The 25,230-nt window shown below is 39.2% G+C and overlaps 1 protein-coding gene and 1 non-coding gene across 2 annotated transcripts; one reads left to right on the forward strand and one right to left on the reverse strand.

The window, feature by feature from the left end:
• Positions 1-2,394: 2,394 nt before the first annotated feature.
• LOC141654934 (wall-associated receptor kinase 2-like) lies at positions 2,395-20,526 on the forward strand. Its single transcript, XM_074462042.1, has 6 exons — positions 2,395-2,574; positions 12,415-12,528; positions 17,577-17,581; positions 17,888-18,630; positions 18,848-19,027; positions 19,313-20,526. Exons 1-6 carry the CDS (start codon positions 2,395-2,397, stop codon positions 20,524-20,526), a joined length of 2,436 nt encoding a protein of 811 aa, XP_074318143.1.
• LOC141658076 (small nucleolar RNA R71) lies at positions 11,308-11,414 on the reverse strand. Its single transcript, XR_012548985.1, has one exon. It is a non-coding gene; the product is annotated as a small nucleolar RNA R71 (small nucleolar RNA).
• Positions 20,527-25,230: the final 4,704 nt, after the last annotated feature.

Raw genomic sequence — 25,230 nt, forward strand, 5'->3', positions numbered from 1 at the left:
GATAATAATTAATACCATAAGTGTGCATGTTTATACTAATTAATTATTTTATTTTAAGAAAATTGATCATCTTCTAGTCTTTTTAAAATTGACCATCTTAATTAATTATTTTATTTTAAGGAAATTGACCATCTTAATTAATTATTTTATTTTAAGGAAATTGACCATGTTTAGGAAAATTACCAAACTTCTATATAATTTAATTTTAACCCGAACTATATAATATTTACATTGAGATCCCTTAATCGGGTCCATCACACGGTGCTTTTGATTTAAAACTATATAGTATAATTAATTTGTATAACTTTCTTTAATTATATTGAAGTCCCTTGGTTTCTGGATTTAATATATAGTATTGATTAATATTATTATTAATTATTATTATTATTATTATTATTAGACCCCACTAGTATAAAAGACACATTAGACAACTTATATTACTACCTTAGAAATTAGATTAGAAAGGAGTCCCTCCATTATTATTCTCTCAATATTGTAAAACCCTCATATTTCCTCTCTTATTTTCATTCAATAAAAAGTTGTTATCTTTCTTTAATTATTAGTTTAATTCTTCTTTTATTCATTCAAGTTCTTCTCTTTTCATTAGTTTACAATTAGTAATTTTGGGTTGTATTTGGAGAATTGAAGAATTCTTCCATATTTCAATCCAAGTTCTTTTCTTTGCTATTGAGTTGGTATAATTTCTCTTCATAATTTCCTTTGTTTACATTTGCTTTTCTTTCAAGTTTTACCTTAATTGTTTATGTTAGACTTCCTACCTTTGTTGTTGGATTGTTATTATTTTCTCTCTTGTTCATCTTTTCTTTGTTTTCCATTGTTGTTGCTCTCAAAGATTGAATCTTTGAGTTGCTATTGTTAAAGTTTGTGTCTTTTTGCATTAATCTCTTTCCATCTTAGATTAATTTGTCTTTCCTCATAATTTTGTTGATTAATTGCATGATTAGTAGTAGAATTTATTCTCCCACCATGTTCATGATTAAAGAATCCATCTTTATTGTCTCATTTGTCTTAAGAAACATGATTAGTGAGTAGTCTTCCACTAGGACTCGGTTTGACCCAATATGAGTAATTTCACTAATTGAATCTCATAAAGGCTAATTATTTGGGGAAATTGGTGAGGGTAGTTTAGAGGGTTGAATTGATTTATGGGCCGATTTTGGGTAATGTTGATTTATGACCCTTGTCCACCAACGAGAGTTGGTTAGGTTGTGATTTGGATACCCGGAATTCGACCCTATTGCTAACCTAGGTTGAGACCGAAAGGAGAACCAGGGTAGGGCACCTCTAAATTAGCGTTTGAAATCGACCTCCGAGAGGAGGAGTGGGATGACCCGGAAATTGATGGAGGCTTAATGACCTTAGCAAATATTAGACTACCTTGGGAAAATGCATGTTTTTGGGGTAGTCGGGTGTTGAGTTAGGGATTCCGACCTTCGAACCCGAGAGGGGGGTTGGTGGGTAGTGCTAGTGTCCTACTTCGAACCCGAGAGGGGGGTCTTAGGCGAATTAGAGCCATCTCCTCCTTGCTTGTCTACCCGAGTGATTAGCCTAGGGAATTAGTATGTGGAATTACGAATTGTTGTGGGAGAACCGAGTTCTAGGCCTTTTATTCATTTGATTTACAATTTATTTCTCTCTTGCTCATTTATCATCTTTTGTTAAATTGCATTTCATTTCATTTAGTTTAGTTGTTTAGTTTTAAACCTCATCCAAATATCTCCGACTTAGCTAAGCATAAGAATTTAAAACGATTAATAATCACCCATGCTCCCTGTGGATTCGACCTCGACTACCCTACTACATTAGTTGAGTTATTTGTTTGATCGGGGGAGTGCGACAAACCCCGCTGTCATTAATTAAAAAAGAACCACCTTGAACTGACCGAAGATGTTAAATTAATATCAAAGAAGAAATAAGTTTTTTTTTTTTCACTAATCAATAATACTCACGCATGTCTTTCGTACGAGAGTATACTGTTGCATAAACGACAGGTTTATAATAAGATGACTTCATGAACTCATCATGACATAAAATCAAAAGAAAGTGTTTAGTCTTGCCGTCAACAAAAACAAAAGAGGGGGATTTGCGATTTTTTTTTTTTTAAAAAAGAAAAACTTATTATTGGTGTAAACTATTAATAACAGAAGAAAAATCCCGCCGGTGAGTGCCATAAATTTCCACCCACCGACAAGATAGCGGAAGCGTATTTAGAGACCTCAAGAAAGAGGCTCTGATACCATGTTAGAAATGTGAGAGGAGAAGGAGACGCATGAGAGAAATGGAGTAGAGTGGAAATTGTGTTTGTAGTACATTGTTATCAGTAGTATATATACAAAACATGGGATGAACTAAATATGGAAGATAATATATACAATGGCAAGCTTTATCTTTGGCGTGCAGCAAGGCATGGAGCAAGGTGTGGAGCAAACATTATTTAATGGTCTTGATTTGTGGGATTTGCTTGTTGTGAGCAACGGCTCTCTGGGAGGCACAACCAACATCCCTAATATCCTAATATCAAAGCCTGTGCAGTTATCTGAGAAATACTTCCAAGTAATATTATAGGTTTTGATGCTGACCGAGTAGGGTATGGTTGAGCAAAACCGTATAACGGTACGGTTTTGTAAACTTGATTAGTTCTTTGAGTTTAACATCTGCTTGATGTTGTCAAAACCTGTGCACACTTTTATCTGAGAATTACTTCAAGTAACATTATAGATTTTGATGCTCATCGAAGAGGTCTTGAAGTAATTCACCGATACACGGAGGTTGTTGTTCATAAAGTGGCACGGACGGGCAACCTGGACATGATACATTCCAGTCCGTTCTCCGGGCCTACAAGTATGTGGTGACCGGTCTCGATCCGGTCAGGTCCAACCTCGAAAAAGTCCTCATATTACCCTCCTTATTAGAAACGGTCCGATCCACCTCTAAAAAATCGGGCGTTAAAGAGTTTCGGTTCGGTCCAGTTCCAGACCCTTGAACCCCTTTAAACACAAGTACAATAATCAATACTACTCCGTATATATTAATTCCAGAAACCAAGGGACTTCAATGTAATTAAAGAAATCTATACAAATTAATTATACTATATAGTTTTAAATCGATAGCACCGTGTGATGGACCTGATAAAGAAACCTCAATATAAATATTATATAGTTTTGGTTAAAAGTATAATATAAAGATGCCTTGATGAAGAATATTTATGGAAATTACATTAAATTAAAGTAATTAAATTTAGAAAACACAAGAATATAGTGATTTTCCATAAAATTAACATGCCCCACTTTTAGAATTAATTAGTATCATCATAGAATTATACATTAAATTAAATGTAGTAAAAGTAATAATAGCAGCAACGAGATCAATAAATTTACGGTATTAACGTGGAAGTAGTGACAGTAATAATAATGATAGTGGGAGTAGTGAAAGTAACTACGAATGTAGTGAAAGTAACAGTGGTAACTGTAACACCCCCATACTCCAAGTGCCTTACCAGGACCACTCAGGTATGAAGACATTACCATCTCGGTTACCCGAGGCAATGATAATCAAACAACAATGAAGAAACAACGTTTATTATAAATGATTAACGAAAAGTTACAATCCTCAAAACCAAACCAAAAGTACGATACATGTTCTCAAAGATTTGTTCTAACCGAAATGTAAATAAACTAAAAGCTAAGCGGAAGACTCCTATCATCATGTCGTGGCATCCCGGCCTATCCCAGTACTCATCTCAATACCGCTCAATATCTGCTCACCATCCCCGAATGGATCACCGCAGTTTACAAAACAACAGGGTCGTACTAATCACACAATCAATATAAACAACAATGATAAGATAAACAGACAGCTTAACTGTCACACACACACACACAACCAACCAATTCCCATCATCTCAATATTGACTGTCCTTTCGACTACCACCGATGGGGGACCGCAGCCGTACCCACCAAATCTCCGCTCCACATAGTGAGCGATAACCCTGTCCATTAATGTGCACATCCCTTCTGTGGCGGGTTCCACAGAAGGCGAAACTAGGGCGTGAAGCCACTCCCGCAAGTGACCCCACTCAGCTGAGGCCACGCCTCGCGAACCATCAACAACGATCAAACCACAATCACAATACAATTATTATATCAAACAACCAAATACAATACATCAACCAATATCCCAATTATGGGACTAATGCGAGTAGGAAATCCTACCCGGTATGCACACAATCGAGGCGGTCTCTGCTTTGAGTCAAAAAGCCTCTTCTATGAACCCTCCTCCTATCATACAACACATAGAGGCTACCAAATCACATACTACACATAAAACCCCCAATCTCTAAATTAGGGTTTAACCAAATCAAAGGAAATACAATAAAAAGGGTACATAGATCTTACCCTCGACGCAAGGAACTCAACGGTATAAACCACGCTAAGAACTGACCGTCTGAACTCCGGTGATTGCTAATTATGCGATTAGGAAGATGAACTTGCTTGCTTTCTCTCTTAAACAGAAATTTAGGTTTTGTAAAAGTGATTTAGAATAATGACGACGAAGCTTAAATATCTTAATCGCATAATTAACAAAACCCGAGAAAACTCCCCGTAAAACCGGCTACTCGATCGAGTACCCAAGGTACTCGATCGAGTACCCCCTTACTCGATCGAGTGCCCCAGCTACTCGATCGAGTACCCAATAGGTCAGAAACTTTTCTAAAACGCAACTTATCCTTACTCGACAGAGTAAGGCCTACTCGATAGAGTACCCCAAGACTTATAAATACGGAGTATTACAGTCTTCCCTCCTTAAAAGGAACTTCGTCCCCGAAGTTCAAACTACTACTAAACAAAGGTACTCCCATAACATTCCCGACTCAACAATCAAACAAAATTCAACATAAACATGATACTAACCCAACTCATCCCGACAAACATACCGACGCAACATATAAAAGGGGTATAAAACTCTTAAAAACTGCTCGCGATCATCTCCTACCCCCTAAAAGAAACAAGGTTACGTCCCCGTAACCATACATACCTGATAAAAAAGGAAAGGGTAACGCTCTTTCATAGCTTCCTCTGGCTCCCATGTAGCTTCCTCGGTCTCGTGGTTAGTCCACATGATCTTAAGCAAAACTGTCTCACCACTCCTAGTCTTTCTAACCTTTCGATCAAGAATCTGCTTCGGCACCTCAAGATATGATAAGGACTCATCTAGCTCTAAGCTCTCTGCCTCTAACACATGTGACGGGTCACTCACATACTTCCGCAGCTGCGATACATGAAACACATTATGCACTCTCTCTGTCATTTGGTAAAGCCGGACGATAAGCAACTTCCCAACTCGCTCTAAGATCTCATAAGGCCCTATAAACTTCTGACTTAGCTTGCCTTTCTTCCCAAATCTCATAACCCCGTGCATAGGAGACACTTTCAAAAGAACCTTGTCCCCAACTTGAAACTCTATGTCCCGGCGATGTAGATCTGCATAACTCTTTTGTCGATCCTGAGCTTCTCTCATCCGTTCCCTGATCATCTTAACTGTTCCACCATCTCATGCACCATCTCTGGTCCTAAAACCACTTGCCTCAAGACTATCGTCCCAACAGATTGGACTCCTACATCTCCTCCCATACAAAGCCTCAAACGGTGCCATATCTATCTTTGGTGTAATAGCCGTTATTGTAAGAAAATTCTATCAAGTCCAACCTCTGCTCCCGGCTACCACCAAAATCCATCACACAAGCTTGCAACATATCCTCAAGAGTCTTGATTGTTCTCTCGTCCGCCCGTCTGTCGCGAGGATGAAATCTTTGTACTCATCTTCAAAGTTGTTCCCAACGATTCCTGCAACTCCTTCCAAAACCTCGATATAAACCTCGCATCTCTGTCAGACACTATGTCCTTAGGGACCCCATGTAACTTAAGCACGTTCTTTCGATATGCCATAGCCAATTGTGCCTTAGTCCATGTATCTTTCATTGGAACAAAGTGGCCGACTTGGTCAGACGATCCACTATCACCCAAATCATGTTGTTACCTTGTTGACTCTTCGGCAAACCCACAATGAAATCCATGGAAATGGATTCCCACTTCCACTCAGGTACCTCTAAAGACTGAATCCTACCTTGTGGTCGTCTCTGTTCCCCTTTTACTCTCTGGCATGTCAAACAACGGGACACAAACTCAGCTGTCTCTTTCTTCATCCCAGGCCACCAAAACGTTTTCTTCAAATCCTTGTATAGCTTGTCTCCACCTGGATGAACTGAATACGGTGTACAATGTGCCTCCGTCATGATACTCTTTTTCAACTCCTCATCATTAGGAACACACCACCTACCATCAAACCTCAAACTACCATCTGTATGAATAGAAAACGGGACACTGTCCCTTTCTCTACTCCAGCTCTCCACTCAACTATCTTAGGATCCAAAGCCTGCTTACCTCGAATATCATCATAAAACTCAAGTTGTACTGTCATATCACCCATGGCATCTCCTTTCTGCATCATATGTATCCCAAAGCTCGCTACCTCATCCCTCAGCCTCATCAAGGATAGATCTGTACACAAAGAATGTACACTCTTCCTACTCAAAGCATCAGCGACAACATTGGCCTTCCCTTCATGGTAGATGATTTCCATGTCGTAATCGCCAATCAACTCCATCCATCTCCTCTGTCTCATGTTCAACTCCTTCTGCGTGAAGATGTACTTGAGACTCTTGTGATCAGAAAATACCTTAAAGATTGCTCCATAAAGGTAATGTCTCCAAATCTTGAGAGCAAACACCACTGCACCCAACTCCAGATCATGAGTAGGGTAGTTCTCCTCATAAGGCTTCTATTGCCTAGAAGCATAGGCAATTACTTTACCATTCTGCATCAACACACATCCCAACCCATTCTTCGAGGCATCAGTATAAACCTCAAAGTTCTCACTCCCTTCAGGCAATGCTAAGACAGGAGCTGTGGTCAAACGCTCCTTTAATGTTTGGAACGCCGTCTCACAACTCTCATCCCAACGGAACCTGTTCTCTTTCCTCATCAACGCTGTCATAGGTCTAGCTATCTTGGAGAAATCTTTCACGAACCGTCTGTAGTATCCAGCTAAACCCAAGAAACTTCTAACCTCGGCAACATTCTTCGGTGCTTCCCACTTTGTCACTGCCTCTATCTTCGCCGGATCCACAGCTACCCCATCTTTAGAGATTACATGCCCCAGAAAAGCAACTTTCTCTAACCAGAACTCACACTTAGATAGTTTAGCATACAACTCATGATCCCTCAATGTCTGCAACACGATCCTCAAATGCTCCTCATGCTCCTCCTTAGTCTTAGAGTAGACTAATATATCATCGATAAACACCACTACAAACTGGTCCAAGAACTGTCTGAAGATTCTATTCATCAAATCCATAAACACTGCCGGCGCATTAGACAACCCAAACGGCATCACCACATACTCATAATGGCCATACCTCGACGTGAAAGCTGTCTTTGGTATGTCCACCTCTCTAATCTTCACCTGATGGTACCCCGACCTCAAATCAATCTTAGAAAAGACTGTTGCACCACTCAACTGATCAAACAGGTCATCTATCCTTGGCAAAGGGTACTTGTTCTTTATCGTCACTCGGTTGACTCCCTCCCGTAATCTATGCATAACCTCAAACTCCCATCTTTCTTCTTCACGAAAAGAACTGGTGCTCCCCACGGCGATACACTTGGTCTAATGTATCCCCTCTCTATCAAATCATCCAACTGCTTCCTAAGCTCCTCCATTTCCTTAGGACCCATGCGATACGGTGCCTTAGAGATCGGCCCCGTCCCTGGCTTCAACTCAACGGTGAAATCTATCTCCCTCTTCGGTGGCAACCCGGAATCTCCTCTGGAAAAACATCGCAAACTCTCCCACCCCATGGTATCTCATCAATCGTCGGACTCTCTATCCGGTCATCTCTCACATGGCACAAGATTAAAGGACATCCCTTCCTCGGATAAGACTTCAAGGTCACAGCTGCAATCAACTTAACTTTGGGTTTGACTAGAAACCCACGATAAGACACACTAACACCCTTAGGACCTCTTAAAGACACTTTTTTTTGCTGACAGTCTATCTTAGCTTTATACTTTCCTAACCAATCCATCCCAACTATCATCTCAAAACCGTCGAAAGGAAACTCTAGCAAGTCTACAGGGAAATCAACTTGCCCAACTATCATAGATACATCTCTAAACAATCTCCCACATGATACAGACTCACCCGAAGGTATGAAAACTCGCTCACTAACAGACTCATATACCCTCAAACCCAACTGTTTAACATGACTCGAAGACACAAACGACTGAGAAGCCCCCGAATCAAACAAAACAAAGGTAGGAATACCATTAACAAGGAATGTACCGGTGATAACGTGCGCATCTTCCTCAGCTGCTTTCTTCTCCATCATGAATAACTTGCCACTGGTCTTCTGCCCACCTCCCTGGACAGTACTGGCTGAAGTGGTCGGCTTAGCACCCTACCCTTGATTGTTGTTGTTGTTCGCTGGTGGTTTCTGATAAGAATTACCGCCGTTGCGGTTGCCTCCACTGTAACTCGACTTCCCCGGTTTGGCCATGATCCGGCCCGGTCTTTGCTCGCGAAGCTCACAAGTCTCTCGGAAAGATCCCGGTGCACTTGTGCACTCATGTCTCTTGTGGCCTACACCACCACAAGCTATAGCAGTCACTCCCCAACTATTACTCACATTTCCACGACCACGCCCAAAGGAAGCCCCAAAGATCGAACCTGGACCCTTAAGAAAATCCCTTAGGCGATTGTGGTTGCCTTTCTTGTGATTCGATTGGCCACCACCCTCGCTCTCAGACTTCCTCTTCTCACCACCTAACCTCTCCTGAGCCATCTCCACCAACCTCTCAGCTCTCTCAGCCCTCTCAAAAGCTTCCTTAACATCAGTAAGGACTCCCACGGGTAACTTATCCATAATCTTAGGGGTCAACCCCCTCTCAAACCTCAATGCCAGATTCTCCTCACTCAAACCCATATCCTCAGCATACCTAGACTTCTCATTGAACAGCCTGTAGTACTGATATGTTCATTTTATATACACTTTTACCCCTCATTTTAGCTCGGTTTCTATTGATTATCATACTTTAATTAGTATACTTTTGAGCTAATTTTGTGTTCTAGGTGTATTGTTGTGTTTGTTACGGTTTTGTAGGAATCTAAGCATTTAGAGGCTTTTTCCTATGATTTTGTACACCAAGTTCACTAAGCTAAACAAAGCCAAACATTGGACTAAGCATGGAGCATTGGATTGGGTATTTGCATGAAGAATTGTTGGATTAAAATGAGAATTACAAATGTTGCCAACAATCAAAGTCAAGCCCAACTTCAAGGTCCTTATTAAGGTCAAGCTTAGGATACCATGAAAGCTTAGGATGCCAAGAAGAGCTTAGGATGCTAGGAATTGAGCACTACCGAAAGAAGCATAGAGATCCCTCACGCAATCAAGCACGAACTAAGTGGAGTGACGGATGGACACACGGCCCCGATCGGGGCCACCCAACCCCGATCGGGGTTGCATGCTCCTTGGGTGCTCTCGTTCATCCTCCTCTCCTATAAATAGGAGAGGTATTCCTAAGTTCTAAATATCGAATTTTACGTCTCATTTTTAGTTCTTCATAGCCTTAAGCATTATATTTCTTTCAATAGTTTTCATATTAGTTTACAAATTAGTTAATCTTGTAGTTGTTAAACATTTGGTTAATATATATTCAAGCATTTGGTTTCCAAGTTAATTCTATCAAGCTACTACTTTGGTAATCTTTCTCTTATTTACATTTTGTATTTTGTTTATGAGTTTAGTATATGTCTTTTACATTTCATCATTAGTATACAATTTCCACTTTAGTTATAATTCCTACAATATGCCTTATAATCTAAATATCATTTGCATTTCTTTTACAAATATGAGTAGCTAAATTCTCTAGTCTAAAGGCTAGGGAGCCATGCAAAATCAAACATATAACATGATTAAATAAAGTTCATAATAATATTGATCATATTGCTTCTATCACATGCTTGTGCCACAATGTTTAATCTTTGTTTAAAGGCCTTATTCACTGATTAAGTTTGTTCATTCGTTCTAAAGTCGAGAGGCACGGAATTGAATTAGACTAAGCATGTGTGGTAGGACGACCTAGTCATGGACGAGAGTTTATCTAGGACCCGGTCTATGGTTGATACTAATACCGTAAGGTGGGTATCTTTAAGCCTAAGCAATTGACAAGATTATTAGTATCAAGTTTATCATGTTTGTATGTTTACCTTTGCATGAGTGACCCGAATCCTTTAGACTACCTTTTATCATATTATTTACTTTGCACTTTTAGTAATCATCAAACAAACAAATCAAATCCAAATCGTAATCGACCTTGATAAAAATCTACTCATAATAATTCATGAAGTAATTCCCGTTTCCTTGTGTTCGACCCCTATTACTACATTTAATTGTGTCTAGGGAAATTATCTTTGCATAGGTACGCGATAAAGCCTATCAAATTTTGGCGCCGTTGCCGGGGAAACGGTTTTATTGATTATTGAATTGTCGATTTTTATCTTGTTTTTCTTTGTCTTAGGGAACACTTGTTCCTTAAGACAGTTACTTATCACTTCTCTAGAAATTGTTGTCTTATGCCCAGGTCCTCTCGAAGTGGAGAATTGCTTTCACCGGATTCCGATCCCGAAAAAACATTTAGGAGAAGACGACGTTTTTGGAAGGAAGTAAAAGAAGCCGCTTCTCCCATACAAATTGAAAGTGCTAGAAAGTCTTATTTAGACGATCTAGAGGTTCTTGAAGGGGAGGAGGTTTCTTGTTCATCAACTCCACCACCACCACCATCTACTACCAAAAAGATGGTGAAAGTTTCCGATCACTCAATGCCCACTGCGGCCATGCTTCCGGCCGGTATCACCACCACTCAAATTACCGCGCCGCAATTCGAGATCAAGCCGGCTTTCATTAGACTTGTGGAGAGAAAGCAATTTGGAGGAAGTCCTTTGGAGGATCCCAATTTACATGTGCAAAACTTTTGTGACTATTGCTCCATGATCCGTCAAACGGGCGTCACCCAAGACCAAATAAGGGAAATACTTTTCCCTTTCTCTTTGAAGGACAGGGCCAAGCTTTGGATCAATAGCCTTGACCGCACCACCTTGGAAATCACCAATTGGGAGACCTTGGCTCTCGCTTTTTATCAAAAGTTTTTTCCACCGGAGAAAACTCAAACTTTGAGGAGCCAAATCACCGGATTCCGTCAACAAGCTCTTGAGAGCTTATATGAAGCTTGGGAGAGGTACAAGGAGCTTCAAAGGCAATGCCCACATCATGGGCTAGATGAATGGTTTCTAGCAATAACATTCTACAATGGATGTTGTGCCGAGTCCCGAAGGATTCTTGATTCCGCCAACAATGGGCGGTTTGATCAAATTGACACCGATCTTGCTCATTCCACGATCGAATCTATGGCGGTCCATGATGCCCAATATGTCAATTCCCGAGTTGTGCCACCTAAAGGTAAAGAAGAATCCTCCAACAACTCCGTCTTGCTAGCTCAAATTGCCTTGCTCCAACAACAATTGGCGGAGAGAGATACTAAAGATTCCATCCAACAACTCAATGTTGTGTCTTCAACAAGCCAAATCATCGTTTGTGATGGATGTGGAGGTGCGGGTCATTATGCTGCTCATTGCCGAGCCCCCATTGAAGAGGTAAATGCTTTTCAAGTTTTTAGACAAAGTTCATATCCACCGGGTACATTTTCCAACACTTACAACCCGAATTCAAAATTCCATCCGAACTTGTCTTACACTAGCAATAATGTGCTAAACCCTCAACCCCCACAACAACAAAATGCCTATGTTCCTCAACAACAAAAGTATACCCCTCCACCGGGTTATCAAAATCAACAAAGGCCCCCACAAAATAATTACCAACAAAATCCACCACAAAATAGCCAACAAAACAATCAAGGAGGTGGTAAGCTTGAGGGCATGATAATCCAAATGCAAAGGGAGTTGTTGGCTCAAATTCAAAAGAATGATCAAGCTCATAGTGCCGCGGTCAAGATGTTGGAACAACAAGTGGCTCAATTAGCCGCTTCTAGCTCTCAAAGGAAGAACGGTCAACTACCTCCCCAAGGTGAGCAACCACATGAAACCGCTAATTCTATTTCCTTGAGAAGTGGTTCAAGATATGATGGGTCATCCATGACTTTGGATGAAGAGGTGGTTGTTAAAAAGGCTAAGCTTGGGGGAAATGACAAAAAGAAGGCTAGTGAAGAGCCTATTGTTAAAGATCGTGTGCCATTTCCTCATCGATTGTTGATGCTAAAGAGGAAGAGCAAGCTTGATGCCAAAGATGTTGGGTCTCCTATGCCAAAAGAAAGTGATGAGGTGGTAATTGAAGAAATCTCTCCTAATGCTAAGGAGAGTGACGTCATTTCAAAGGTGAGTGTTCCCAATGAGAAAGAAATAGTAAAAGATGTGGAGGATGCTCCTCCCAAAGAAGTTATTCAAATACCATTTCCCCACCGTCTAGCAAAGCACAAGGAGGAAGGTAAGTTTGCTAAATTTTTGGAAGTTTGTAAGAATTTGCAAGTCACCATCCCGTTTATGGAATTGATTACCCAAGTCCCTTCTTACGCAAAGTTTATGAAGGAAATCCTCTCAAAGAAGCGTTCCTTCAATGAGGTTGAGACCATTGCGTTCACCGAAGAGTGTAGTGCACTCTTACAAAACAAGTCTCCCCCGAAACTTAAGGACCCCGGTAGCTATTCTATTCCTTGCACTATAGGCAAATATACCATTGATAAGGCCCTTTGTGACCTAGGTGCTAGTGTGAGTGTCATGCCCTATTCCCTTTGTGAAAAACTTAACATGGGTGCTTTAAAATGCACAAGTATTACATTGCAAATGGCGGACCGTTCTTTAAAGCGACCTCTAGGTGTCTTAGAAGATGTTCCCGTCAAAGTTGGCAAGTTTTTCATACCCGTTGACTTCCTCATACTTGATATGGCCGAGGATTTACAAACCCCAATTATATTGGGTAGGCCATTTTTACACACCGCGGGTGCGCTAATTGATGTGAAAAATGGGAGGTTGACATTGGAAGTGGGTGATGACCGGGTTTCCTTTAGCAAAAACAACACCATTAGAAGCCCAATGTTACAAGAGTCTTGTTATTTATTTAGCACTGTGGACTCTTCTTATGCCTCTGCTATGCTTGGATCCTCACTAATGGATCCGTTGGAGGACGATGTGGGTGTTGTTTGCCTTGTAGGAGATGATGCTAAGGACGCTATTGCTAAAAGTGAAAAAAGGAAGAAAGGGAAATTTTATTTGAAGAATTTCAAATGGTCGAAAAATGCAAAGATAGCTATGAAATGGAGCTTTGTTGGTGGCAAGCTCAATGACAAAACTTGAATCAAATAGCCTCTTACGTCGTGCGGGACGTTAAACCAGCGCTTCTTGGGAGGCAACCCAAGCTTTTTATTGCTTTTATTTATTTTTATTTTTTTCATTTTGCTGCAATTTATTGTTTTTCGTAGATTAGAAATAAAATACTCGATTTGCAAATCAAGTAAGTTTTTAATTGCTTTGCATTTTAGTTTAGATCTTGCATCCCTTTAAACATAACCTCTAGTCCTTCTTGTTTTGTGTTTTGAGCCATTTTTATGGTTTGATTGGGTGATTTGGATAGTTGACACATTGAGGACAATGTGATGTTTAGCTTGGGGGGGATTGCATTTGCATATAGTATAGATTGCATGCATTTGCATATAGTGTAGTTGCATGTAGTGTAGAAAATTTGAAAATTTTGAGAGAAATTTTTGCTTTATGCTTGCTTATAGCCTACTTTCCTCTTTGCTTATCCTATTAATAACTTGTTGCTAATGATTTATTCTATAATGATGGGATATTAGCTACATGGGGATGTCTTGACATAGTAGGCGGGAGATAAAGAATGAATCGAATGGGCTTGGTCTTGACTTTTGGCAAGCTACAAAATGGTAAGGTAGAGCCTCTTTTTGACCGATGCATCCATATCCGGTCTCCCTTAGGTGAGTGTAGGTCTCCTTATGATATGTGTTTTATCAAAACGCACAAGTATGGTTCTCATGTCATCTCTTGGTAAGCATTCATTCATTTGTTATAGCATTTTGGAGAATTTTCCCTTCACAAACAATTTTCCCTAGCTACATTATAAATTGCCTACCCTTGTTGAGCTAGTAGCTTTGTTTGTCCTTGTTCGGGTGCTCAATTGGGATTTATTTCAAAGTTTGGACAATCATGTGAGCTTGGTCTTAATGCTCAAGAAAGAAAAGAAGAAAAAGTGATGATGAATTGAATTGAAAAAAATCAAGAAGAAAAAGAAATGAATAAGCATGAAAGAAAATGAAAAAAAGAGATGAATAAATTGAAAAAGAAAAAAAAAGGAAAAAGAGAAGAAGAAGTTGATGTGAGAAATTCTCATGCATTATTCATATATTTTGGAGGATTTTCTCATGGTTTGCATTGCAAAATTGGGTTAGAAATAGGATTGAGCACCTTTACAATTTGGTAGTTGCTAGCTTGACTTAGCTCCACATTACCATAATTCAATTGTTCCCACTTCTTACCCATTACATTATTGCCTTCTTCCTACCCATTTGGCTTCTTTATCATGCTTACATATGATTATCCTTGCTTACTAGTTTTGACATGTTTACCATATTAGATTGCGAGCACATTATTATAGGTCGAGGATAGTCGAGTGTTTATTCACAAAATTGTCCTTTCACATAAAAAGAGTTGAGTGCCCCGTGAGAGTCCAAAAGTCAAAAGATCATGCAAGAGCTCAAAGGTTCATTCAAAATTTTCTATGCTACGCCGTCGTGTAAATCTCATCCATGTCTTGCTGTATTCCTTGCCCATGTTGTTTCGGGTTTTTAAATCATTATGCTTAGCTTGTTTGGATATAGCATTTGATGGATTTGGTTTCTTGCTTGAGGACAAGCAAGGGTTTAGCTTAGGGGAGTTTGATATGTTCATTTTATATACACTTTTACCCCTCATTTTAGCTCGGTTTCTATTAACGTGGGAGTAGTGACAGTAATAATAATGATAGTGGGAGTAGTGAAAGTAACTACGAATGTAGTGAAAGTAACAGTGGTAACTGTAACACCCCCATACTCCAAGTGCCTTACCAGGACCACTCAGGTATGAAGACATTACCATCTCGGTTACCCGAGGCAATGATAATCAAACAACAATGAAGAAACAACGTTTATTATAAATGATTAACGAAAAGTTACAATCCTCAAAACCAAACCAAAAGTACGATACATGTTCTCAAACTGACTGTTCTAACTGAAATGTAAATAAACTAAAAGCTAAGCGGAAGACTCCTATCATCATGTCGTGGCATCCCAGCTATCCCAGTACTCATCTCAATACCTGCTCAATATCTGCTCACCATCCCCGAATGGATCACCGCAGGTTTACAAAACAACATCGGGGTCAGCACTAATCACACAATCAATATAAACAATAATGATAAGATAAACAGACAGCTTAACTGTCACACACACACACACACACACAACCAACCAATTCCCATCATCTCAATCGACGTCCCTTTGGACCGACCACCGCGATGGGGGACCGCACCCGTACCCACCAAATCCCCGCTCCACATAGTGAGCGATAACCCTGTCCATTAATGTGCACATCCCTTCTGTGGCGGGTTCCACAGAAGGCGAAACTAGGGCGTGAAGCCACTCCCGCAAGTGACCCCACTCAGCCGAGGCCACGCCTCGCGAACCATCAACAACGATCAAACCACAATCACAATACAATTATTATATCAAACAACCAAATACAATACATCAACCAATATCCCAATTATGGGACTAATACTGAGTAGGAAATCCTACCTGGTATGCACACAATCAGACGGTCTCTACTGCTGAGTCAAAAAGCCTCTTCTATGAACCCTCCTCCTATCATACAACACATAGAGGCTACCAAATCACATACTACCCATAAAACCCCCAATCTCTAAATTAGGGTTTAACCAAATCAAAGGAAATACAATAAAAAGGGTACATAGATCTTACCCTCGACGCAAGGAACTCAACGGTATAAACCACGCTAAGAACTGACCGTCTGAACTCCGGTTATTGCTAATTATGCAATTAGGAAGATGAACTTGCTTGCTTTCTCTCTTAAACAGAAATTTAGGTTTTGTAAAAGTGATTTAGAATAATGACGACGAAGCTTAAATACCTTAATCGCATAATTAACAAAACTCGAGAAAACTCCCCGTAAAACCGGCTACTCGATCGAGTACCCAAGGTACTCGATCGAGTACCCCCTTACTCGATCGAGTGCCCTAGCTACTCGATCGAGTACCCAACAGGTCAGAAACTTTTCTAAAACGCAACTTATCCTTACTCGACAGAGTAAGGCCTACTCGATAGAGTACCCTAAGACTTATAAATACGGAGTATTACAGTAACAATGAGAAAAGTATGAACAATTAAATAACCAATCGACTTAAGGAAATATTTTATTTATTTAAACAAATGACCTCGGACGCACAGGAATATATCACAAGTCATAACTTAAGTGTTTTTGACTCTTAATAATGCCTGAACAAATTACGCGTACTATGTAACTAGTATAGATCTCGCGCAAATGCGCGGTTTTTTAGATAGGGATAATAGAGAATGTAACAATTATACTATTGCTATTTAATAGTGTAAATCCCGCACATTTGCGGTATATATAGAGGTTTTGTTTTTAGTTATTATTTAAATATTTTAAATTGATACATTATTAATTTTTCATATTTTTCATATACCTCATCGTATTTCGATATGAAAAAAAAATGAACTATGAGTTAATCAAGAGAATTTAGTAAAGTTATAAAATATGTTTAATGATTTTTTTTTCTTTAACATACAACTAATGATTACAAATAATAAATTTTCTCAAATTATGTTAATGATTTTTTTTTTTTTGTGATGAAGCTAATTATATCAGTTTAATATTTTATTTTAAAATACAAAATGTGTCAAGTCATTCTCTCATATGTAATAATAGATAATAAAAATTTAGAAATTTACAGTTTATAAAATTATAGTGAATTTATCTTCTTTAATTAAAATATTATAATTTAGATTTTCAAAGAAAATACTATTATTTGATTAAAAGGTTATATTTTGATGAAATGATAATAATTTAAAGAAAGAAGTATTTTGTTTTCTTATTTAGCTTAATACCTTTTGGAGAAATTTTTTGGAGAATTTTATTCTCTAGTATATAGGAGGATTCATTCCAAATTTTATACCTTCAAATTTTTATATTTCACCTAATTGTATTTTAATATGAGAAAAAAAAGACGTAGTATGTCATGATTAACATAAAAATGATTTTATTTTATAACTTTGCTTAAATTATCTTAATGAGTTTTTTTCACGTAGCTAATAATATTATTTTATTGTTTTATACAGTTTAAGTATGCATTAAGTCATTTCGAAGAAAAATTAACGATTTTCTATTTTATAATTTTATACTTCTTTTATTTTATTTTGATTAAAACATTATATAATTATAATTCAGAATTTAATAAAAAAAGTCATGCTTTAAGAAAAAAAATTATAGTTTAATGGAAAATTTTTATTTCTTTCCTTATATAAGTAGGTGGAGTTTGGAGGGAAAACTTTTGAGAATTTTTATTCTCTTAGTAGTAGGGGGATTGCGGCTTAACCGTCCATCTCTTTTCTTTAATTTCCTCATAATATACCACTCCTATATAACTAAGTCAACGATGTTATTACAATGAAACAATCGACGACCTTTTTTACAAAATCGATTGTGAAACTAATTCCCACAACGACCCACCTCGACCCATGTACGGTGGACTAGAGGTGCTAGACATCGCGTTACCTGAAGGAGAAATTCGAATCTCTAACACAATTTCTCACATTTGTTTCGACAAAAATGGTAAACAAATTTTACAAAATAATTCGACTTTAACCATGGGAAGATTTACCATTTCGAGTACAAAAAATATTTTCGCGGCCATAGGGTGTGACACGTATGCTTGGTTCGAAGGGATGCGTCAAGAACAATCATACCATACAGGATGTATGTCAGTATGTGACACAATCAACGATGTTGTTGCGAATGGAACGTGTAAAGATCTCGGTTGTTGTACTACTCCGGTCCCTGAGGGTGTGACCAATATTACGATTGAGGCTCAAAGTTTTGCTCAACATAAGGATGTTATAGGGTTTAATCCTTGTGGTTCTGCCTTCGTCGTTGAAAAGAATAACTTCAATTTTAGTATTGGTAACTTGACTAAGGTGCCTAATAAGCCGGGGGAGCTTCCGGTTGTTTTTGATTGGATGATTGGAACCGAGAATTGCTCGATAGCTCGAGCAAGAGGGACATGCTTGTGCAAGGGAAATAGTACTTGTGATGATTCGAGTATTAATGTTGGATATCGATGCAAGTGTAAAGATGGATACTCCGGCAACCCATACTTACCTAATGGTTGCAACGGTAATTTTTTTTTTATTTACTAGCAATTTATTCAAATTTTATTAAAATTTATGATATAAATTAGTTGTATACTCCTTCTGTCCCAATCATTTGCTTATATTTGATTAAAATACCATAAAAAAGAATATAAAAATGTAAACAGATGAATGGGGCGAAAGAAGTATGTTAGTACATTACGTGTTTGCAAATATATCTAATTTCGATTTGTGTTGGTTAGATGTGGATGAGTGTGCTGATCAAGGGCTCAACAACTGTAAAAAGCAAGAATATTGCATCAACACCAATGGCGGTTTTAGTTGTCGTTGTCCTAAGGGGTTCCATGGCGATGGCATAGAGACGGGTACTTGTATTTCTTACCGGAGGGAAACATCTTCAACTTCATTCAAGGTCTCAGTTGGTAAGCAATAATCTAACTAATATGCATCATTAATTCTTATGCTATATGATTATTTTTCACATAGTAGAATACTAATATCGTCAGTCTCAGTCATTTGTTGAATAATTTCGTCAAAATGTGTTTGCTGACTACTCTCTTCTTTCAAATGAATTCCATACATTTTGATTAAAATATACTCGCATAAATTAAACAAACGTATGAAGTTCATTTGAACAAAGGGGGTATTATATCCGTTATATTTGTTGTAGAAGCGAGATGTTGACGAGTTTGATGAATACTTGTTAGGTGTTGGAGGTCTCATCATTGCTTCAATAATGCTAGCATTCGTGCTTTTTTGGCAACGCGAGAGAAAGCGCCTAAGGATAGCTCGACAAAGCTTCTTCACACAAAATGGCGGTCACTTATTGCATCAAAGGCTCTCTTCTGGAAGAGATGTATCAGTTGAAATGCTAAAAATATTCACCATTGAAGAACTCGAAAAGGCAACTAACAAATACAATGACAATAATATCATAGGCAAGGGCGGATTTGGCGTTGTATACAAAGGAACCTTGGATAACAATCAAGTAGTTGCCATCAAGAGGTCCCTCAAAGTAGACTCGGCCCAGACCGAGCAATTCATTAATGAAGTCGTGGTGTTGTCTCAATTGAATAACCGGCATGTGGTGAAGCTCTTAGGGTGTTGTCTTGAGACCGAGTTACCATTACTTGTCTACGAGTTTATCGACAATGGAACATTACATGAACACTTGCATAATGAAAGGAAGGCATCTCTTCTTAAGTGGGATATGAGGCTCAAAATCGCGTCTCAAGTGGCCGAGGTTTTATCCTATTTGCACACCACAATTTCGATACCTATAATTCACAGAGATATCAAGTCGACCAACATTCTCCTAGACCGTAATTACATGGCCAAAGTAGCCGATTTTGGAGCATCAAGGTTGGTTCCAATGGATCAAGCTCATTTAGCCACCATGGTTATAGGAACATGTGGTTATTTGGATCCTGAGTACTTACAGACAAGTGAACTGCCCCAAAAGAGCGATGTCTACAGCTTTGGAGTAGTTCTGGTCGAACTTTTTACTAGAGAATATGCAGTTTCTTCTAATAGGCCGGAAAATGAGAGATGCCTAGCAAACTTCTTTCTAATGAAATTGAAGGAAGATCGCTTTCTCGAGATCATTGACAAAACAATAGCAAGTGAAGAAATGTTGGAGCAAGTAAAAGAAGTAGCTAATCTTGCTCAATGGTGCTTGAGATTAAAGGGTGATGAGAGACCAACTATGAAGGAAGTTGCGGCCGAGCTAGAAAGAATAAGAGGAAGAGTTCGATCACAAGTACCGTTGAGTATGGTGAACCAATATGACAATGATGTATACTTGCACGGTGAGTCGTCGAGACGAGGGGAACAAAGTGATAGTTGTCATAAGGGAAGTACCATGGAGTCTTCTAATAGCCAGATTAGTAGCCTTTTGGCATCCTTAGAATATGGTAGATGAGTGTGATTCCCAAGATGTCATTTTGGGTTAAACGGGTCATTGATTTTAAACCGGGTAGATGGGTTGAATAAGATTAAGTTGAGCTACTTAAACTAAATGAGTTAAACAACTCGGGTTAGGTTATGAGAAAGTAAAATGGGTTGGGTAAGGATTGAGGTGTATGACTGTAACACTACGGATTTTATAGGTTGGTACTCGACCGAGTATGGCCTACTCGGTCGAGTAAAGTGTGTTGGGTATTCTGTTTGGCTACTGCCCAGGAATACTCGGCCGAGTATGGGTAATACTCGACCGAGTATCCGGTCTGACGGGTAATATCTTCCGCGGTTGATTTAGAAAGGGTTAGAATTATATTGAGACGCATTTTACAGTTTCTAAAACATTTTACAAAACCTAAACTACACAACGTAACTCTAATCCTCTCCAAATCTCCCTCTCATTTACGTGGATTGTTCGTGAGTCTAACGAATCTTGCCTTGCATCGATTATGTCGGTAAGTCTCTGATTTCATGAGTCTCATTAAGTTGTCTTTTAGGGTTTTGCCCTAATTATTGTTTTGGGTTAATTTGGGGGTTTAGGGTTTGGTCATTATATGTGTGTTGATTGTTGATTATAATTGTTGTAGGTGACGATGTGGTAATTGCTATGCATATTGTATGATTGATTAGAGCATATCGGATTGCAAAAAGGTAGGGTTTCCCTACTCAGTTACTGTTAATTGATTTAAGACCGTGCTTGTGTTGTAATTGTTGTTATCTGCTGATCATCGGAGTATGGGTGTTGTGATGACGGTGTTGGTGTGGTTGTGATGTTGTGACAGTGTGATGCTGTGTGTGTATGATTGTGGTGGAGTCACTTGCGGGAGTGGCTTCACACCCTAGTTCGCCCTCCGTGGAACCCGTCACGGGAGGGGATGTGCACATTAAGGGACAGGGATTGTTAGTCGCTCGTTGATGAGCTGGACTAGGTGGGGATGGGCTGCGGTCACCCACTGGCGGCGAGGATTACCTGTTGCGATGGGTAATCAGCGGGGCTACACACTTCGGTGTGTAGTCGATTCTTGTGTGAGATCGATGATCATTTGGTGGTAATGTTTGTTGTCTTATATTGATTGAGTAATCTTGACCTCGTGTTGTTGTTTTGTAAAACCTGTGGTGATCCATTCGGGGATGGTGAGCAGATTGTGACAGGTGATACATTTATTGAGCTTGGGGCGATCATGGGAGAGTCACCATTTGGATTAGATGACACCATCACGAGCCTTAGTTATTGTTTTGGTAGTTGTTGCCTTTTTGGATAATTCGTTTATTAGATTTTGGAGACTATGTAACTTTTATAACTACCGTACATTAATAAATGTGTTTGGACTGTTGCTTTTGATATATACTAACCTCGGGCAACCGAGATGGTAACAACCTTTCATTTGGGGTAGTCTGGTAAGGTACCTTGGTATGAGGGGGTGTTACAAAGTGGTATCAGAGCCGACGATTCCGGCACCTAAAACAAATGAACCCAATGAACTTAGGGAGTCTAAATAAAATGAACCCGGGGAGAGTTGTATGGAGCTGCCGCAAAGACTTGGGAGACGTCCCGAAGTCGCACTATGGCCCTCACAATCTCAAGCCGGTCACCAGGGGGAATTTGTTGTCAGTCTTTTCGATGCGTGTGTGTGGTATGTGGAACTTGAATGGTTGAATCATGTGAAAGGAAGTGAGACGTGTGGAAACATGTGTAAGACGTGGTGAAACTTGTTGAAATGGATTTGGTATGAAATATGTTGGCATGTTAAGTGTTTATTATGTGGCTTTCAAAAGGGTAGTGGAACATGCGTACATAATCATGATGATGTTAATGTTTGGTTGTTGGTAGTAGCATGTGATTAAGGTCATGCGTCTATGCATATGAATGTCGTATTTAATTTCCATGTGGATATGATAAAAGTACACCCGTGTACTGGTTTTTAGAAGGATTGGATCGTTATTGTTTGTTTTATGCATGTTTAAGTTGTTTTGTTAAGGAATTTTGATTTGTATACAAATCGATTTTTGGAAGGGTTGTCTTAAAACTGTCATAAGTCTAGTACTATAAATGATATTGTTGTGATTCCAAGTTGAGGTGATAGCTTGTCCTCTTACGATTCTAACGATAGGTCACACGCCCAGAATGACCAAGTAACGAGTGAGATATGACTGTTTTATGAAAACTGGACGGTGCTGGAAACTGCGCCGATACTCGAACGAGTAGTCCCTACTCGGCCGAGTATCTTTTATACTCGACCGAGTATTCCATATTCGGCCGAGTAATCTCTCTGTGATAATACTGTTTAGCATCTGGAGTCGTGAACTCGGCCGAGTAGTCTAATACTCGACCGAGTAAGGTCTACTCGGCCGAGTATTCCCAATACTCGACCGAGTAATCCTTCTGCGACAATTGAGTTTGCTTCTGGAGTCGAAAACTCGACCGAGTAATATAGTTACTCGACCGAGTACCTTGTACTCGACCTAGTATGTTATGTACTCGAGCGAGTACCTCATTGGGCGGCCACTTTGAGTTGGTGGCTATGTTCTTACTTTTGTTTTGAGTCGGTGGCTATGTTCTTACCTTTGTTTTGAGCCGGTGGCTATGTTTTTACATTGGTTTGAGTCGTAGGGTATATACACATGTATGTTTTGAGTCTTAACGCATTCTTTTATATGTGAGACGATCTTGATACGTAAGTTACCGGAAGTTATGACATGGAGAATGGCGGCTTATGAGGGACATGTGTTGGGTAAGAAATACATGTGTTAATATGTGGTTGTGGGAGATAGTGGAACAAGAAAAAGTAGATTGATGAGCTCATTGAGAAGAGGAGCATGTTTTGTGAGATATGATGAGTGATATAGTCGTGTGTTGAGTAGTATAAAAGTAAGTGTATATGGACAAGGGTGATGTAAGTGTAAAGAAGCATGAGAATGAAAGATTGAGATAAGGGACACGAATAGTGGCATATTTGGATGTGTAAGGATTTATGGAGGAAGACAGCTAGGATAGAGTTGCTTAAGGATATATGTAATGGAAGGTTGTTGTAAGAAGATAGGAAAGAGAGGTATATAGTGAACTTAAAGGAAGTTATGTCGCGATGTGGATTTGTAGATAGTGGCTAAGTTTGGGAAGTTGGAATATCAAAGGGGTGAGCCTAGTGTGTAATTCTTTAGACAAACGGTATGAAGTGAATTTTGGTTTCTAGAGATGCGAAAGGGAGATACGACTAATTGAAGAGTAACTGTTAGTGTGCGGACTTGATGGTGACAAGGGTGAGTGTGAAGCAAGATGAGAGATGATAAATGATAAGAAGAATGATAAGATATTGAGATGAATGAATGGAATTAGAGTTGTGGAGCTATGGAAAATAAACAAATGACTACAGAGTTAGGTGGAAAGAGAAAGGAGGTGGCTTATTAATTGGCTTTATTGAGTAAAAGGAGGGAAAGAGGGATGGAAGTTAGTTAAGAGAACGTTGACCGGAGTTAAGGAGCATGAAGGTAGGAAATTATGAAATGTACGATATCCCCACTAGAGGGTGTGAGTTAATGGTTATATAGGAGAGCAGGACGACGTGTTAGCCGTGAGTTTCGAGGTATTAAGGGAATAAGGAGCTTGTAGAGTGTTTGCACGATCTGAGATTTTGGTGGGGAGTTAGGTAGCGATATGATAAAGGATAGAATTGGGAATAATGTCGAGGTATGTTTTGTTGATGGATTGGATGTTCGTATTTGGGATGATAACCAAAGAGAGGAAACAGATTGTTATATTAAGAAGTGATAGTAAGATAGTAGTCACATGAAGGATGTTGGTGTCATAGTAGTGTCACTAGTGGCTGAGGGTGATGTTACTTTAGGGAAGTTAGTTGTCCTAATGAGGTTTATTTTGTGGAGGTGGTTAGTATGTTTGGTAGTGAGGAAGTATAAGATGTGGATATACGAGATGATCATTTGGAAGTTGGGTGCGATGTTATGGCTACATTTCTTGGGAGGGTGATAATTGTGTGTAAGAGAAGATATGTTAGGAAGGCACCTGACTCAAGTCCGGATAAGAGATATTCATTGTCAAGTGGTAACTTACGTGATCAGGATTGACTAGTTAGATGTGATTATGGGTCTATGATGTGTATAAATGTTTGTGTGAGGTTCTGACCTCACGAGAAGCGGTAGGGTGTGATAGTCATAAAGTTGTTATATGAATGTTTGTGATATATGTTGGGTACGACAATCTATTGGAATAAGGTTCAAAAGATAATAATTTGATTGATCTGGCTTGGATAGTTAAAATCGTATGTGTATTGATGATACATGTTTATTCCGTGAAAAGGTATGGATGATATGCAAGAGATTCTTGTATGTTTTTTTTTTCCGTATAAAATGTTGTGTTATGGTCGAGTAAAGCAGTTTTGAGTAAGTTTTCTTGTCCGGAGAGTTATATTGAGTCAGTGTTTGTGGGAATTATATGTGGGCGTGATGTTTATCGATGTGGTTGTTGTGCCTCGGGTGGTGATCCGGGCACGGTACTTCGTGTTGTGATGCGGGCATTTTCGCACTGCGGTGCGGCTGTTGGTGGCGGTGTTGCGATGCCGTCACCGGTGGTGGTGGAGTATACAGGGTGGTTACGATTTGAGTTTCGAAAGTACAGACCAGTTATGCACAAATTGTTTTGTTGCTGTTGTTT

The sequence above is a fragment of the Silene latifolia genome, chromosome 5 (genome assembly GCF_048544455.1).
Source record: "Silene latifolia isolate original U9 population chromosome 5, ASM4854445v1, whole genome shotgun sequence".
Lineage (NCBI taxonomy): Eukaryota > Viridiplantae > Streptophyta > Magnoliopsida > Caryophyllales > Caryophyllaceae > Silene > Silene latifolia.

Bases quoted from the DNA above. Each gene is read 5' to 3' on its own strand.
- LOC141654934 (XM_074462042.1), top strand. From the start codon at position 2,395: ATGGCAAGCTTTATCTTTGGCGTGCAGCAAGGCATGGAGCAAGGTGTG. The intron at 18,631-18,847 runs GTAATTTTTTTT...TGTGTTGGTTAG, and splicing joins CTTACCTAATGGTTGCAACG to ATGTGGATGAGTGTGCTGAT. The intron at 19,028-19,312 runs GTAAGCAATAAT...AATACTTGTTAG, and splicing joins TTCATTCAAGGTCTCAGTTG to GTGTTGGAGGTCTCATCATT.